The following is a 16,398-nucleotide window of genomic DNA, read 5'->3' on the forward strand; positions in this document are numbered from 1 at the left end:
GGAGTGACCATTGTTCTCCAGCCTCACCTGGCCACCCAGGTGCTGGTGCAGAGACAGGCAGAGAGATTTCATGAGGGTGGTTTTGCCAAAGGAGCATGAAGACAGTCTGCTGGTTTCTTCCGGACAGAGGACAGAGCTGCCCAGTCCTTACTCAACAAGCTGATCAGAAGCAACCTTGTCGATAACACGAACCAAGTGGAAGTCCTGCAGCGGGACCCCAATTCCCCGCTCTACTCAGTGAAGTCCTTTGAGGAGCTTCGGCTGTGAGTATTTGTTCTTTGAACAGCTGTTCCTTGCCAGGCCCTTTTTTTTTTTTTTTTTTTATAAAACTAGCATCTCTGAGATCGTTTGGGAATTTTACTTTTTACTTTTATTTTTAAGAATCTTTATGTATTTGCTTCTTTGACTAATAATTCACATAACTCCAAAGTCAGAAAGTGTGAGTCTTGGCTGCCCAGTATCCCTCCTCTTGGGAGGGATTTTTAAATGCCACAAATTTATTCATCATAGCTGAAAGTCTTTTTTCTTTTATGCTCTTAGAACTTTCAATAAAATATTGGCTGACAGGTGATTTCTGGATGTCAGGAACATTTCTTATTAGGTAAGCCTTTTGTTAGACTATAGGGTTTACGGTTAAGAACAGTTTGTCTGCTTTTATATAATCGATCAAAAGAATCTGTGCAGGATTTCCAGTACCTACAGTGGAAAGCAGCCTTCAATATTCCAGAATGCAAAAAAAAAACCCAAACACCAAAAAATCCAATACCCAGAATTAAGCTGTAAGGGAACACATTCATGTCATTGTGCTAAGAATGACTTCTAATATCTCTTTATTTTAAAGATAGAATTATGGAGGGTCATACCAATTTTTTTGCTTCCTTTAATATATTAGTAAAGAAATGTTTATGAATCATTGGTTTATGTACCTGCTACTGTGCTGGGTATTATGAGTACCACAAGACATAACTACCATTCCTGCTGCCTGCCAGGACACGAATCATAGACAGGAAGTAGCTGGTGAATAAGAAAGTGGTGGAATTACCTTTATCAGCCAAATCTATAGTATGCCCACTCTGGGCCAGTAGGGGCCACATTCCTGCCACCTATTACCACTGCTTTAGAGTAGGAGACACTTAAAATATGTGCCCTAACTTAAACCAAATCAAGTCATTAATGAAGTGACAGTTAAGAACAGGTTTTTTAAAGCACTTTTTTTTTTTTTTTAATGTTTTAAGGAAATTATCCTTTTCTGTGTATTTCTTCCATCGGGGGCTTCATCAGCAATTCTGCCATCTCTGCTTCTATTCATAAACTATTCCTCTCAGCTAGATGGGCTCTTTCATTTCCTGAAGTGACAATTTTGCTTCTCCAAGTATACATGGTTTTTAAACTCCCGTTCATTTAAAGGACTTGCGCTCTCAGTCCAACCAGTAATGAATTGTCCTCTCTGAAAAATCAAGTTCCCTCTGATTTAGTAGTTGTTGGCTAGAGGAAACAAAGAATAAAACCTAAGTTGCCTAGGGGCGCCTGGGTGGCTTAGTCGGTTAAGCGTCCGACTTTCGCTTAGGTCATGATCTCGCGGTTCGTGGGTTCGGGCCCCGCGTCGGGCTCTGTGCTGACTGCCAGCTCAGAGCCTGGAGCCTGTTTCGGTCTGTGACTCCCTCTGTCTCTGACCCTCCCCTGCTCACGCTGTCTCTCTCGCTCTCCTAGAAATAAAAAAAGAAAAAAAAAAAACAAAACCTAAGTTGCCTAATATAATACACTTGGTTTATTTTTACTTAAAGATTTTGAATTAATCTGCAAAATAAAAGGAAAATAATGAACCACTGGAAGTTCTTAGATCATTTGAATCTTCATTCAGTTGTAACTTTGTTTCCTTAGCAACCAAACCACAATCTGCTGAGCTTCATAGCCTTTTCTTCTAAACAGAAGACACCAAAGATTATGCTTTCAGATATCTTTGTGTCTGGGAACCAACATATGCCAGACGAATTTGCCTTTTAGAGAGCCTGTTATCTCCAGGGAAGGCCTGCAGAACAGAAGGCTTGACTTGGTTTGACTCTTCTTTACAAACAGTCTGGTGGGATTTTTGTAGAGCACCCTGTCAGTGTAGAGGTAGCACAGAGGTTATTCTAAATGCAAAGAAAAAGCACCTTTAATTTGTACTTGTTGTACTTGTTGTGTAGCCACTTACATAAGCTGGTGCTTTCCTATGCTGGATTTTGAGTAAACGTAATTACTAAATATAAGCATATGTGAAGTTCAGTATGGTAATTGAACACTCCTATTTACTGTGGATCAGCTACAGAAACTGGCTAAATCAGTTCTCTTACCTCTTCATTGTCCTGTGTATTTGCATAGCTGGCTTTGGAAAGGACCTGGAATACAAAATGACTGTGGTTCAATTTAACATCTGCATTGAGAAAATAAAACTGAATCCTGTTCTCTAAAGGGACTTCTGTATCTTAGTAATACAGTAAGCAGTGTTTATTTTTAGGTATGCCTTTTATAAATCATTGATGCAAATTATAAAATTTATACAAATTAATAAATACCACTCTTGGAGTATCCAGGAAACATTTGTCATCCAGGACCAATCATATTTGTGGGTCTGCTGAAAGCATGAATTTCTCCAAGAAAGAAAACTTGTCTGTATTCTATGAATTGTGTAATAATTGCAGATTAAGATTTAGGAGAGAAGGATGGTGGTTTGGTTTCATTTTATGTTTTTTAAGGCATAGGAAAATATGTCTGACAGAGATAGGAAGTAGTATTCTTTGCTAGATAGAGGGAAAGACATACTGGCCTTTAAAACAATTTGAACTAGGAATCCATCCTTTCTCTTCCTGGCCTCCTAGGAAACCACAGCTTCTCCAGGGAGTCTATGCCATGGGCTTCAATCGACCATCCAAGATACAAGAGAATGCATTACCTATGATGCTTGCTGAGCCGTGAGTATGCAGACCCCAAGTGCACCTCTTCAGAATTTGGTTTAATGTCTTACACCAATAACTTACTGTTCTTGAGAACAAGATGAGGCGTTTGGGACNGTGTATTTCTTCCATCGGGGGCTTCATCAGCAATTCTGCCATCTCTGCTTCTATTCATAAACTATTCCTCTCAGCTAGATGGGCTCTTTCATTTCCTGAAGGGACAATTTTGCTTCTCCAGGTATACATGGTTTTTAAACTCCTGTTCATTTAAAGGACTTGCGCTCTCAGTCCAACCAGTAATGAATTGTCCTCTCTGAAAAATCAAGTTCCCTCTGATTTAGTAGTTGTTGGCTAGAGGAAACAAAGAATAAAACCTAAGTTGCCTAGGGGCGCCTGGGTGGCTTAGTCGGTTAAGCGTCCGACTTTCGCTTAGGTCATGATCTCGCGGTTCGTGGGTTCGGGCCCCGCGTCGGGCTCTGTGCTGACTGCCAGCTCAGAGCCTGGAGCCTGTTTCGGTCTGTGACTCCCTCTGTCTCTGACCCTCCCCTGCTCACGCTGTCTCTCTCGCTCTCCTAGAAATAAAAAAAGAAAAAAAAAAAACAAAACCTAAGTTGCCTAATATAATACACTTGGTTTATTTTTACTTAAAGATTTTGAATTAATCTGCAAAATAAAAGGAAAATAATGAACCACTGGAAGTTCTTAGATCATTTGAATCTTCATTCAGTTGTAACTTTGTTTCCTTAGCAACCAAACCACAATCTGCTGAGCTTCATAGCCTTTTCTTCTAAACAGAAGACACCAAAGATTATGCTTTCAGATATCTTTGTGTCTGGGAACCAACATATGCCAGACGAATTTGCCTTTTAGAGAGCCTGTTATCTCCAGGGAAGGCCTGCAGAACAGAAGGCTTGACTTGGTTTGACTCTTCTTTACAAACAGTCTGGTGGGATTTTTGTAGAGCACCCTGTCAGTGTAGAGGTAGCACAGAGGTTATTCTAAATGCAAAGAAAAAGCACCTTTAATTTGTACTTGTTGTACTTGTTGTGTAGCCACTTACATAAGCTGGTGCTTTCCTATGCTGGATTTTGAGTAAACGTAATTACTAAATATAAGCATATGTGAAGTTCAGTATGGTAATTGAACACTCCTATTTACTGTGGATCAGCTACAGAAACTGGCTAAATCAGTTCTCTTACCTCTTCATTGTCCTGTGTATTTGCATAGCTGGCTTTGGAAAGGACCTGGAATACAAAATGACTGTGGTTCAATTTAACATCTGCATTGAGAAAATAAAACTGAATCCTGTTCTCTAAAGGGACTTCTGTATCTTAGTAATACAGTAAGCAGTGTTTATTTTTAGGTATGCCTTTTATAAATCATTGATGCAAATTATAAAATTTATACAAATTAATAAATACCACTCTTGGAGTATCCAGGAAACATTTGTCATCCAGGACCAATCATATTTGTGGGTCTGCTGAAAGCATGAATTTCTCCAAGAAAGAAAACTTGTCTGTATTCTATGAATTGTGTAATAATTGCAGATTAAGATTTAGGAGAGAAGGATGGTGGTTTGGTTTCATTTTATGTTTTTTAAGGCATAGGAAAATATGTCTGACAGAGATAGGAAGTAGTATTCTTTGCTAGATAGAGGGAAAGACATACTGGCCTTTAAAACAATTTGAACTAGGAATCCATCCTTTCTCTTCCTGGCCTCCTAGGAAACCACAGCTTCTCCAGGGAGTCTATGCCATGGGCTTCAATCGACCATCCAAGATACAAGAGAATGCATTACCTATGATGCTTGCTGAGCCGTGAGTATGCAGACCCCAAGTGCACCTCTTCAGAATTTGGTTTAATGTCTTACACCAATAACTTACTGTTCTTGAGAACAAGATGAGGCGTTTGGGACAACATGTTTCCTTCAGAGAAACAGTTTGAGCATGTACAGAGAGAATCAGATGGAATTTGGTATGGCTTCTGCTTTTCCCACTTAATAAAAACTGATGGGGGTGCTTGGCTGGCTTAGTCGGTAGAGCATGCGACTTTTGATCTCGGGGTTGTGTGTTCAAGCTCACATTGGTTTGTAGAGATTACTTAAAAAAAAAATACAAATCTTTAAAACAAAAAACTGATAAAACTAATGTTATTCTATGCATTTTTAAAAAGTGAGTTTTTAAAATAGGACATTTTTGGCTCAGTTGGTTAAGCATCTGATTTCAGCTCAGGTCATGATCTCACAGTTTGAGCCCTGAGTCAGGCTCTGTGCTAACAGCTCAGAGCCTGGAGCCTGCTTCAGATTCTGTGTCTCCTTCTTTCTCTGCCCCTCCCCTCTTGTACTCTGTCTTTCTCTGTCTCTCAGAAATGAATAAATGTTTAAAAAAAATTTTTTAAGTAGGAAAAATTTTTGAAACTTCCAAAAAAAGGTATAAAGAACAATACCTAGAACATCTGTAATCCTATTTTGTCAAGAAATAAAACATTGTTAATCTGGTTGACAGTGGAAGACCCCATGCACCCCTGTCCATTCACATCCCCCTCCTCAAGTCAAGTAGTGTCATCCTGAAATGGATCATCATTCTCTTTTATTTTTTTATACCTTTACTACACATCTACATGTTCCTAAGAATCTAAAGACTTGTTTACATATTTTAATCTGTAGATAATTGGTATACTTTATGGAGCAACCTTTTCCATTCAACTCTATTAATTTTTCTTGTTTAATGACAAAAATTCCACCTATTTCCATGACTGAGTTACATGAAGTAAAATGTGAAAGTTCCCTCGAAAGCATCTGCCTGACTTGGTGTCTTGCATTTTCATAAAGAAAGGAAAAGGGAAGGGGCGCCTGGGTGGCTCAATAGGTTAAGCGTACGACTTCAGCTCAGGGCATGACCCCACAGTTTGTGGTTTCGAGCCCTGCATCTGGCTCTGTGCTGACAGCCTGCTCCAGATCTTTGGATTCTGTGTCTCCCTCTCTCTCTGCCTCTCCCCCGCTTGTGCTCGTGCTCTCTCAAAAATTAACATTATTAAAAAAAAGAAGAAGAAGAAGAAGGAAAAAGGGAACACACAGGGACCTGAGTCCTGGAGACACAGCTTGGCAGAAAATGTCTTCAGGGATTTTCCTTGGCATAGATTTTTCTCTGCCGTGTTAATTTCCATGGGGCCCCTGGGGTACAAAACTAGGGCACTCTAGCTGTGCTGGAGTCTAGAGTGAGGGTTCTTGGTGTGAACCCATCTAAAAGAATCATTTTTTTCCATTAATATTTAAGCAGTTTTTGTAACATCATATAAAAAATTTATCATTGTGCTCAATGCAGAAAACCTGGATTAAAGGAAGAATACTGTTTTCCTACCATCCTGAAAGAACATTCTGATACTTCATTGTATTTAACCAGTATTCTTTTCCTTTCTGTTCCTGATCCAGCCCACAGAACCTGATAGCCCAGTCTCAGTCTGGCACTGGTAAAACAGCCGCCTTCGTCCTGGCCATGCTCAGCCGAGTGGAAGCAGCAGAGAGATACCCCCAGGTGAGGGCTGGGGGATCCTGAGGGCCTGGATCGCCTGCCCTGGGGAAGACCGTGGTATCTGATGGATGGTTAATGAGGGCGCCCCTAAAGGGGTCTGAAGTTTCCTGGGCCTGAGGCTGTGGATCTGGCAGAGCAGGTTCATGCACTAGGCCACAGCCCAGATAGAATTCATTCAGAAACAGCAGCTTTGAACAATGGCTTCCAAAGGCATCCTCCCAGCCAGGGCTCCTTGCTGAAGGCTTGGGTCTACAGCTGAAGAGTGGGCCTGGTTGGAGAGGCTGTGGTTCCCTGAACTTTTAAGTGGTAATAAGATCAGGGGTGACTGGGTGGGTTGGTCGTTTAACCATCAACTCCTGATTTTGGCTCAGGTCATGGTCTCATAGTTCATGAGATCAGGGCCCAAGTTGGGCTCTGTGCTAACAGCATAGAGTCTGCTTGGGATTCTTTCTCTCTCATAGATAAATAAAACATTAAAAAAAGTGATAATAAGATCAGCATACTTGTTGCATTAGAGCCTGTTGTCTTTTACTAAAAGACTCTTAAACTCAACCTTTATGATCTCCTTGTTCAGTGTTTGTGCCTCTCCCCAACATACGAGCTGGCTCTTCAAACGGGAAAAGTGATTGAGCAGATGGGCAAATTTCATCCAGAACTAAAGCTTGCTTATGCTGTTCGAGGCAATAAATGTGAGTATAAAAGGGTGAGACCTAAGCAGGGAGCAGGATAGGGTAGTTGGGTGTTTGAATTTTGAAGATGTGATGACAATACTAAACTTTCTGGACTTTAGGACCCACTGCATTGCTTTCAGCAAATCTATTTTAAACTTGCTATATTTAACAGTCCTTTCTACCCTTAAGAGATTTTTGAGTTGTTAAAAAAAAAAAAATCTTTGTATGGGTCATGGAGCTCTTAAAGTCTGTCATTCTTTACTGAGAAAACAGGGTTTTGAATTCAGCATCCAGAGTTCTGGATGCTGCTTACTAACAAGGGATTAGTAGGTCTAGAATGGCAGGTTGGGGCTGTATCCCTTAGTTTGAAAACAAGCCTCGCTTTAGTAAGAGTAAACTAGGAGCAGGTAAGACCAGATAACTTGGTCTTATCAAAACCAGAAATTTTTCCATTAATAATTTCCCATGTGTTCTATGGAATGTAATGTAGAGAATATGGACCAAAATGGGGAGGAGGGTCAGGTAGAACATGGTCGTTAGGAAGCTATCAGAGTAGGGGGTGCCTGGTTGGCTCAGTTGGTTCAGTGTCTGACTCTTGATATCAGCTCAGGTCTTGATCTCAGGGTCATGAGTTCAAGCTCCATGCTGGGCGTGAAGCCTACAAAAAGGAAAGTTATCAGAGTATATAAAACAATTGAGTAAGAAAAAAGTAGGCAGTCTGATAGGAAAATGGACGAGTCCCAGTTGAACAGTTCCTGCACAAAAGAAGGGAATTCTGATGGCCAGTAAATATGAAAAGATGATAAATCTCATTTGTCATCAGGGAAATGTAAACTAAAACCACTAAGTGCCTTGCAGATGGGCAAAAACGAAGTTTGACAATGCCAAGTGTTGATGGAGATGAACAAGAACTGGCATGCCCAGGGCGCCTGGGTAGCTTAGTCAGTTGAGTGTCCAACTCTTGATTTCAGCTCAGGTCATGATCTCATGGTTCGTGGGATCGAACCCTGCACTGACAACAAAGAGCCTGCTTGGGAATCTCTCCTCTCCCCTCCACGTGAGCGCTTGCACACAATCTCTGTAAATAAATTTAAAAAACAAAAACAAAACCAGAATGCCCATATACTTCTGGTGGGGAGTATACACCAGTAGAGTTTCTTTCTGGAAGCAATTTGGCATTACTTAGAAAAACTAAAGACAGATAATTCCTTTGACCCAGCAGTTTATAAGTACCTAGAGCACTGGTTCTCATATGTTCTTAAACATTACTGAGGATCCTAAAGCGTTTTTCTTTATACAGGTTTTATCTATAGATATTTGCCATAGTAAAAGCTAAAATTGAGAAATTTCTGAAAGTATTTATTTTAGAAGAATATGAAGAAAATCTGGCTTTTCCAGTAATTTTAGAAACTCTTTTTTTGAATGCTACACCAAAACTTAACAAGCAGTAATTAAGAGTTAGTTTCAGTGTGAATCTTAAGTCATACTATTGAATTTTTCATACTGTTACATTAAAATACCTTGGTCATTTGGAGGTGCCTGGGTGGCTCAGTTAAGCGTCCAACTTCGACTCAGGTCATGATCTTGCATTTCACGGGTTTGAGCCCCACATCAGGCTCTGTGCTGACAGCTCAAAGCCTGGAGCCTGCTTTGGATCTGTGTCTCCCTCTCTCTCTGACCTTATCCTAATTGCACTCTGTCTCTCTCTCTTTCTCAAAAATAAATAAACATTAAAAAAAAAATACCTTGGTCATTTGGAAAGTACTGTCTTACTGAGTAACACTGATCTTCCAAATGTTGAGAGATATCGTTTTACAGACTTTAAATTACCTGCACTTATATTACCACCAAATTCATCAGAGGAATGTATACACATTAAGAAACTCAGGGGTGCCTGGGTGACTCAGTCGGTTGAGTGTCCAACTTCGGCTCAGGTCATGATCTCATGGTTTGTGGGTTCGAGCCCCGCATTGGGCTCTGTGCTGACAGCTAGCTTGGAGCCTGGAGCCTGCCTCAGATTCTGTGTCTCCCTTTCTCTCTGACCCTCCCCTGCTCATGCTCTCTCTCTCTTTCTCTCTCTCTCTCAGATATAAATAAAACATTTTAAAAAATTTTAAAAAAAAGAAACTCAAACCACAAACAAGTCTTCCAAAACTCTAATACTAATTTTCTCTTGAAAGCTTAAATGTTACTGTGGCAGCAAATACCGTGGACTGTTTTCATTGAAGAGACAGACTTACTTTGTTCATTTTCAAGAAAGTGTATATCAAATTGCCAATTTCATTTTTTTCTAGTTTGTCAGTTAACAGAGAGAAATGGCTAGTTCGGTTCACCACTTAATCACGAAAGAGCTTTTCTTAGAGAAAACCATCATGCTTCAACATGCAGCAAAATTACTTTACCCAAAGGTTACTAGATTGATTATTTTTGTGTGTGTTTATTTGGTGCCTTAATTTGGTGGGTACATTTAAGTGATGTATACCAGAATTTTGTGACAACATATATTTTCTCTAGATTGCTTTGTAATAATGTGTGACTTCACTGTGTGTGAAGGATTAATATATTAACTTTATTTAATATATTATTTCTTAAAAGTTCAATTTTGACTTCTGGGCAGTGAACATTGAGAACTACAGTGTGTTTCAGTTAATTCCAAAATTTTCCAATGGATAATTGGATAATTGATGAATTTTTTTAAGTTAATTTATTTTGAGAGAGTGTGTAGGGAGGGTGGGGAGGGTGGGGAGGGGGAGGGAGACAGAATTGCAACCAAGCTCTGTGCTGTCAGTGCAGAGCTGGACACAGGCTCAATCTCAAAAACCATGAGATCATGACCTGAGCTGAAATCAAAGAGTTGGAAGCTTAACTGACTGAGCCACTCAGGCTCACCAACTGATGAATTTCTAACAAAAGTCCTTTCTCCTCAAACTGTAAATTTTGTTTTTGTTTTTATTTTTTTTTTAAGTAGGCTTCCCACCCAGCATGGAGCCCAGTATGGAACTTGAACTCCACCTTGAGATCAAGACTTGAGCTAAGATCATGAGTCAGATTCTTAAGCAACTAAGCCACCCAGGCGCCCCTAAATTTTGCTTTTAAAATAGTTAACACATTCGCATGTTTTAAATTGAAAGGATATGTGGTAGAAACTTTCTCTCATGCCCCCAACCACCTAGTTCTCCTTCCTAAATTTAGGCACTCAGTACTAACCAGTTTCTCACGTGGCACACCAGAGATACTTTCTGTGGCTGCAGGCACATAGTGTGTATGTGTGGGTGTATAAATATGTAACATGTATATTCACACACATGTACATTTATCATATGTATTCTTTTTTGCTTCTTTTGTTATACAAACTGCTCTGCAACTTTTTTTCAAATTTAATAATGTATTTTGGAGATTATTCCCTGTCAGTTCCTAAGCAGTTTTATACTTCGATTGGCAACATCCATTGGGTGTATCATATTTTGCTTAATTTTTGATGCACGCATATCCTTGCATATATGTTATTTCACACGTTAATACACATACAGTATAAATTCCTAACAGCGGAAGTATTGGTCACAGGCTCTGTGCGTTAACAATTTTGATAGATGGTTGTATTAATTTCAACTTCCACCAGCTGTAATTTGAAAGTAATGTTTTTTGAGTCAGAATTTGTACTTAGGAAAACTATCTACTGGCCAGAATGTCTAACAAAACAAAAACTCATTGGGCCAGGATCCTGGGAGTAAAAACTACCAATTTAAGAGAAAATCTGTGACCGTGAGTAAATGTATGACATGAAATGAGTAAGAGTAATGCTGAGGAGAATGAGGGGGGTGATGTTGAACATAGGAAGGAGGAGGAATGAGAAATGACTCTTACTGAGGGGCCACTGCATAGGATTTAATCCTGACCACAGTGCAGTGAGATAGGTGCCACTGTGCATGCTTTACAGTGGCAGAACCCAAGACTTTTGGATAACAGTTCTGTGTTTTGACATCTGGAGTTAACTAGTTTTATTAACTCTGAAAGATGGGCAAGGCTTTGATTTCCAAAGCTGATTTTGCCATGGAAATACCCACAGAAAACATTTTGTCTCCACAGTGGAAAGAGGTCAGAAGATCAGTGAACACATTGTCATTGGCACCCCTGGGACTGTTCTGGACTGGTGCGCCAAGCTCAAGTTCATAGACCCTAAGAAGATCAAGGTGTTTGTTCTGGATGAGGCTGACGTGATGATAGCTACTCAGGGCCACCAAGACCAGAGCATCCGCATCCAGAGGTAGGAATTCTTGAGCCAAGAGGAACGCTTCAGCCTCCTGATCTGCAGCATCTTCTCCTTTTACTTCAAACACTTCTTCTTGCTCCTTTACTCTAGTACTTCCAGAAGCCTTTGTTTGATGGGCCATTTGCTCATGAGCGCTGACCACGGGTTGAGGAAGGAGTCTCGGGGAATCGAACACCAGCCCCGTCCCTGCCCCATGGCTGCTCTTGCCTCCTCCCTGCTCTTCTCCTCCCCCACTTAGCCTCTTTCCCAGGCGTGGAGAGCATCCAGGCCCGGGGCGGCTGTCTCTGTTCCTTCCAGGGAAAGACTCGGGGTCATGCCACATGCCTGGGTCTTCCCTTGCAGGATGCTGCCCAGGAACTGCCAGATGCTGCTTTTCTCTGCCACCTTTGAAGACTCTGTGTGGAAATTTGCCCAGAAAGTGGTCCCAGACCCAAACATTATCAAACTGAAGCGCGAGGAGGAGACCTTGGACACCATCAAGCAGTATTATGTCCTGTGCAATAACAGAGATGAGAAGTTCCAGGCCTTGTGTAACCTGTATGGGGCCATCACCATTGCTCAGGCCATGATCTTCTGCCATGTGAGTAGCAGTGGCAGCAGCAGGCCTGCGGGGGGAGGAGCTCCACTGGAGGGGTGTGTGGCCCTCCCTCTCAGCCCGCTCCACCTCAGTGCTGAGGAGGACTGGGTGTCCTTGTGACCGGAAAGAAACGGTTTGTGAAGTTATAATATACAGTTTCTTCTTCATATCCTGAAGTATACTTGGCTTCAAAATAGAGTCCCTAGGAGTGCCTGGTGGCTTAATCGGTAAAACATTCAACTATTGATCATAGGATTGTGAGTTCAAGCCCCACCTTTGGTCTACAGCTTACTTAAAAAGTAAAGACCCTATTATTTATAGTTGATATATTATTAGAAAACCCAAGAGAATCAATTGATATTTATAGGAAAAATAAGAAACTAAACAAGTTGGCTAGTTCCAAAACCAATATAAGTTGATTTCCAGTCTCAAACAGCAAACACTTAAAAATGGAAGGCTAGTAACTGATCACTTGTTTATAATTCAAGAATTTAAAATGCAAATGCACAGGTAGGTCAGTCCCTTTACTTTTTGCTTTGCATACGGTAACATAGTAATTTAACAATAAAAAACTTCCTGTTCTTGTGTCAAAAAAAAATGGAAGGCTAGATCCCACTGATNAAAAAAAAAAATCAGGAATAAGTATTTAAGATACTTGAAGAAAACTTCAAAAATGCTGGTAAGGGGGGTGCCTGGGTGGCTTGGTCGGTTAAGCGTCTGACTTTGGCTCAGGTCATGATCTCACAGTCTGTGGTTTTGAGCTCCACATCAGGCTCTGTACTGACAGCACAGGCCTGGAGCCTGCTTCAGATTCTGTGTCTCGCTCTCTCTCTGCCCCTCCCCTGCTTGCTCTCTGTCTCTCAAAATAAAATAAAGACATAAAAAAAATTTTTTTTAAATGCTGGTAAGGGAGGGACGTCTGGATGACTCTGTTGTTTAAGTGTCCAACTCTTGATTTTGGCTCAAGTCATGATTCTAGTGTCATAGGATGGAGCCCCGTGTTGGGCTCTGCACTGAGTGTGGAACCTGGTTGGGATTCATTCTCTCTCTGTCTCTAATTCTCCCTCCCTTTCTGTCCCTCCCTCCCTCCCTCTCATCCCCTCTCTCCTGCTTGTGCATTCTCTCTTTCTCTAAAAATAAATAAAATGAAAAACATTGTTTTTTAATTCTGGTAAGGGATATTAGAAAAAGACAACTCTTGGGGAGCCTGGGTGGCTCAGTTGGTTAAGCGTCCGACTTCGGCTCAGGTCATGATCAGACAGTTCGTGGGTTTGACTCCCGCATCGGGCTCTGTGCTGACGGCTAGCTCAGAGCCTGGAGCCTGTTTCAGATTCTGTGTCTCCCTCTGTGTCTGACCTTCCCCTGCTCACGCTGCCATCTCTCTCTCTCAGAAAAAAAAAAAAGACAGCTCTTACTCTGTTGTTGGAAGACTTGTAATTTAACTTTATTTTNACTTCGGCTCTGTGCTGATGGCTAGCTCAGAGCCTGGAGCCTGTTTTAGATTCTGTGTCTCCCTCTCTCTCTGACCCTCCCCTGCTCATGCTCTGTCTCTCTCTCAGTAATAAATTTTTAAAAATTTTTTAAAAAAATAATAAAACATAAATATTTTTGTAAGATTAATATCCAGGTGACATTGTTACTTCCTGTCACAGCACATCTGGTTAACAATTTTAGGAAGTCTACCCTCAGCTGCTAAATTTCAGATAGAGTCTTCCAGATCAAAAATACTCTCTTTAGATACCTTCATTTCTCAAATGTTTCCTGCTTTCCAGACCCGCAAAACAGCTAGTTGGCTGGCAGCAGAGCTCTCCAAAGAAGGCCACCAGGTGGCTCTGCTGAGCGGCGAAATGATGGTGGAGCAGAGGGCTGCCGTGATCGAGCGCTTCCGCGAGGGCAAAGAGAAGGTGCTGGTGACCACCAACGTGTGTGCCCGCGGTGAGCAGAGAACGTGCCCATTCGNGAAAATTTTGCATTTTGGAAAATTTAGTTCTCTCCCCACACCTCCCCCCTCCCTCTCCCCCTGCCCTTTTAAGCCATGGTTTTCCCACCTTTATAATAATCTGGTCGCTGTTGATAATGGCTGAGCCTAGGACTCCCTGCTTGCTGCTTGTTTTGTTGTGGGGGGTTAGGGTGTATTTCCAGCCCCTGAAGAAATGGTTGGTGTAGGAGAGGCTCAGCAGCACAGGCACGGAGGCCCCACTGCATGGATGGAGTGTGGGGAGCAGCAGCAGGGAGACCTGGGAGCTTTCCCCCTTCTCTGTCCATGACCGGACAGCAGCCACCAGTATCTCCGGCCCTTGGGGCTGTTTTCCTTCTCTTAAATCCAGAGATGTTCCGGCTGACCCCTTTTACCCCTGTTCTCAGTGCCAGGATGTCCCTGTTTCTCTCTGGGTGAGCACACTGGCTACTTTTGTAAACCTCTGATTTGAAACAATCTTCAGGGGATTTGGTCTGGCAGGGGTAGATGAATCCTTTGAGAATCTGGGACTTCCTTTTCCCGCGGTTGCTGTGTCTGCTCAGGCACTGGGAGTCCGTCATGGCAGCCGGGGGGAGACTGGGTGAGTTTCTGACACACAACTGGCCAAGTGAGTTGGCTCTTTTCTGTGAGTGTCACACTATGCCTGGAGATGAGCAGCAGAATTTGGAAAGGAAGTTATGACCAACTTAAAACTCTGTGCTCTTTCTTTAATCATAATGGTGGACCTGTTGGTTACTTTAATTCATACATCACATATATGAGTAGGGACAGAGAAATTCGAGCTATACCCATCATTATGTTAAGAAATTTTAAAGTAATTATGAAAGGCTTTACTAATCATGATTTGCTTTTGTTTTTTTCTGCTTAATAGACTAATATATACTCATTAAAAAAGGTGTGTGTGTGTGTGTGTGTGTGTGTGTATGTATGTCTGTGTGTGTATACACGTATATAAAGTGTGAGTGCTCTCTGTCTCCACCTCTCTGGGACCCCCATTGCTAGCATATTGGTCAACATTCAATTATTTCCTTTTTTTTTGCATATCCACTTAAAAAAATTTTTTTTTTAACATTTATTTATTTTTGAGAGACGGAGCATGAGTGGGAGAAGGGCAGAGAGAGAGGAAGACACAGAATTGAAAGCAGGCTCCAGGCTGTGAGCTGTCAGCTGAGAGCCCAGCACAGGGCTTGAACCCACAAATTGTGAGATCATGACCTGGGCTGAAGTCAGACATTTAACTGAATGAGCCACCCAGACGCCCCATCTATTTTTTTTTTTTTTTAATGTTTATTTAAGAGAGAGCCTGAGTGCAGGTGGGGGAGGGGCAGAGAGAGAGAATCCCAAGCAGGCTCTGCACTATCAGCACAGCCTGACGCAGGGCTTGATCCCACGAACCATGAGATCATGACCTCAGCTTAAATCAAGAGTCAGACACTTACCTGACTCAGCCACCCAGGCGCCCATATCCACTTCTCTTCTACAAAAATGTGAGCATTCTATTTAGGCTCTTGTGCAGCCTGCCTCTTCACTTACCCGTATATGTTGGACATGTGACACGTGCTGCAAACAGATCTATCTAACTCGACAATGGTGTCATTAAGCATTAGCTGCCCTGGCATTTATTTCCTGGCTTCTCTAGTGACAGGCATGGCAGGCTTCCACCATGTTGTGCTGCCACGGTGCCACAGTGCCCAGCCTCGCTCACCTCTGCCTTGTGAAAGTTGCTGGGTCACCTATTTTCTTCCCTGCTTGTCAGTCCTCCGTATTCTCCGTTTTTACAAATTTGCCAGTCTGAGTAGCAAAAAGAAATTACATTGTTGCTTCTTGTTGCTTTGTATTTAGTGAGGATTGACAAACGTTCAGTTTCTTGGGTATTTATCTTTTGGATTTGCCTGCTCTTGCCTCGTCATTTTACTATCAGACTGTCAATCCTTAATGATTTTAAGCCACCACTATTTTAAGAAAATTAGACGTTTATCGTGAGTGGTGGATATTTTCCTAGTTTGTCTTTACAAACTCCTTTTTTCCTAATTTTACATGAAAATTTAATGTTCCTCAGATTCCATTTTTAAGAAACTTGGATTTCTTGTTATGGCTAGAAGAGCTTTCCTCATCCCAGGAACATAAATCCTAATTTATCCTATACTCATCCTGGTATTATTAATTATTTATTCATGTTTCCTGTAGTGGCAGTAAATGTTCTAAGTTCTTGTAAATCTTTAACTGTTTTCCCCTGCTTGCTGCCAAGTGATTATGGTTGCCTCAAGAGCAAGCGGGTGGCAGAGCTGTGAGTGTGGGCTGGCGTCCTCGCTGCTGAGGGGGTGAGAGTATGAAGGGCCCGTTAGGAGTGGATGTAAGTGAATGAAAGGCTTGGTGTCGCCAGGCGCAGGCGCAAGAGTGCTTTTGAGTGTGTGAGGGGCAGATGCAAGCTGGGGTTCA

The 16,398-nt window shown here is 41.7% G+C and overlaps 1 protein-coding gene across 1 annotated transcript in view; it reads left to right on the forward strand.

Moving 5' to 3' along the window:
- The window catches only part of LOC144225151 (ATP-dependent RNA helicase DDX19A), a 26,673-nt gene extending 12,297 nt beyond the window's left edge, over positions 1-14,376 (forward strand). Inside the window, exons 5-11 of the mRNA XM_077756317.1 lie at positions 2,859-2,951; positions 6,364-6,466; positions 7,038-7,152; positions 11,221-11,398; positions 11,747-11,984; positions 13,754-13,950; positions 14,346-14,376. Of these exons, the coding sequence (XP_077612443.1) occupies positions 2,859-2,951; positions 6,364-6,466; positions 7,038-7,152; positions 11,221-11,398; positions 11,747-11,984; positions 13,754-13,950; positions 14,346-14,376 (955 nt within the window). The remainder of the gene's footprint in view (positions 1-2,858; positions 2,952-6,363; positions 6,467-7,037; positions 7,153-11,220; positions 11,399-11,746; positions 11,985-13,753; positions 13,951-14,345) is intronic.
- Positions 14,377-16,398: the final 2,022 nt, after the last annotated feature.

The sequence above is a fragment of the Crocuta crocuta genome, unplaced genomic scaffold (genome assembly GCF_008692635.1).
Source record: "Crocuta crocuta isolate KB4526 unplaced genomic scaffold, BGI_CrCroc_1.0 scaffold388, whole genome shotgun sequence".
Taxonomy (NCBI): domain Eukaryota; kingdom Metazoa; phylum Chordata; class Mammalia; order Carnivora; family Hyaenidae; genus Crocuta; species Crocuta crocuta.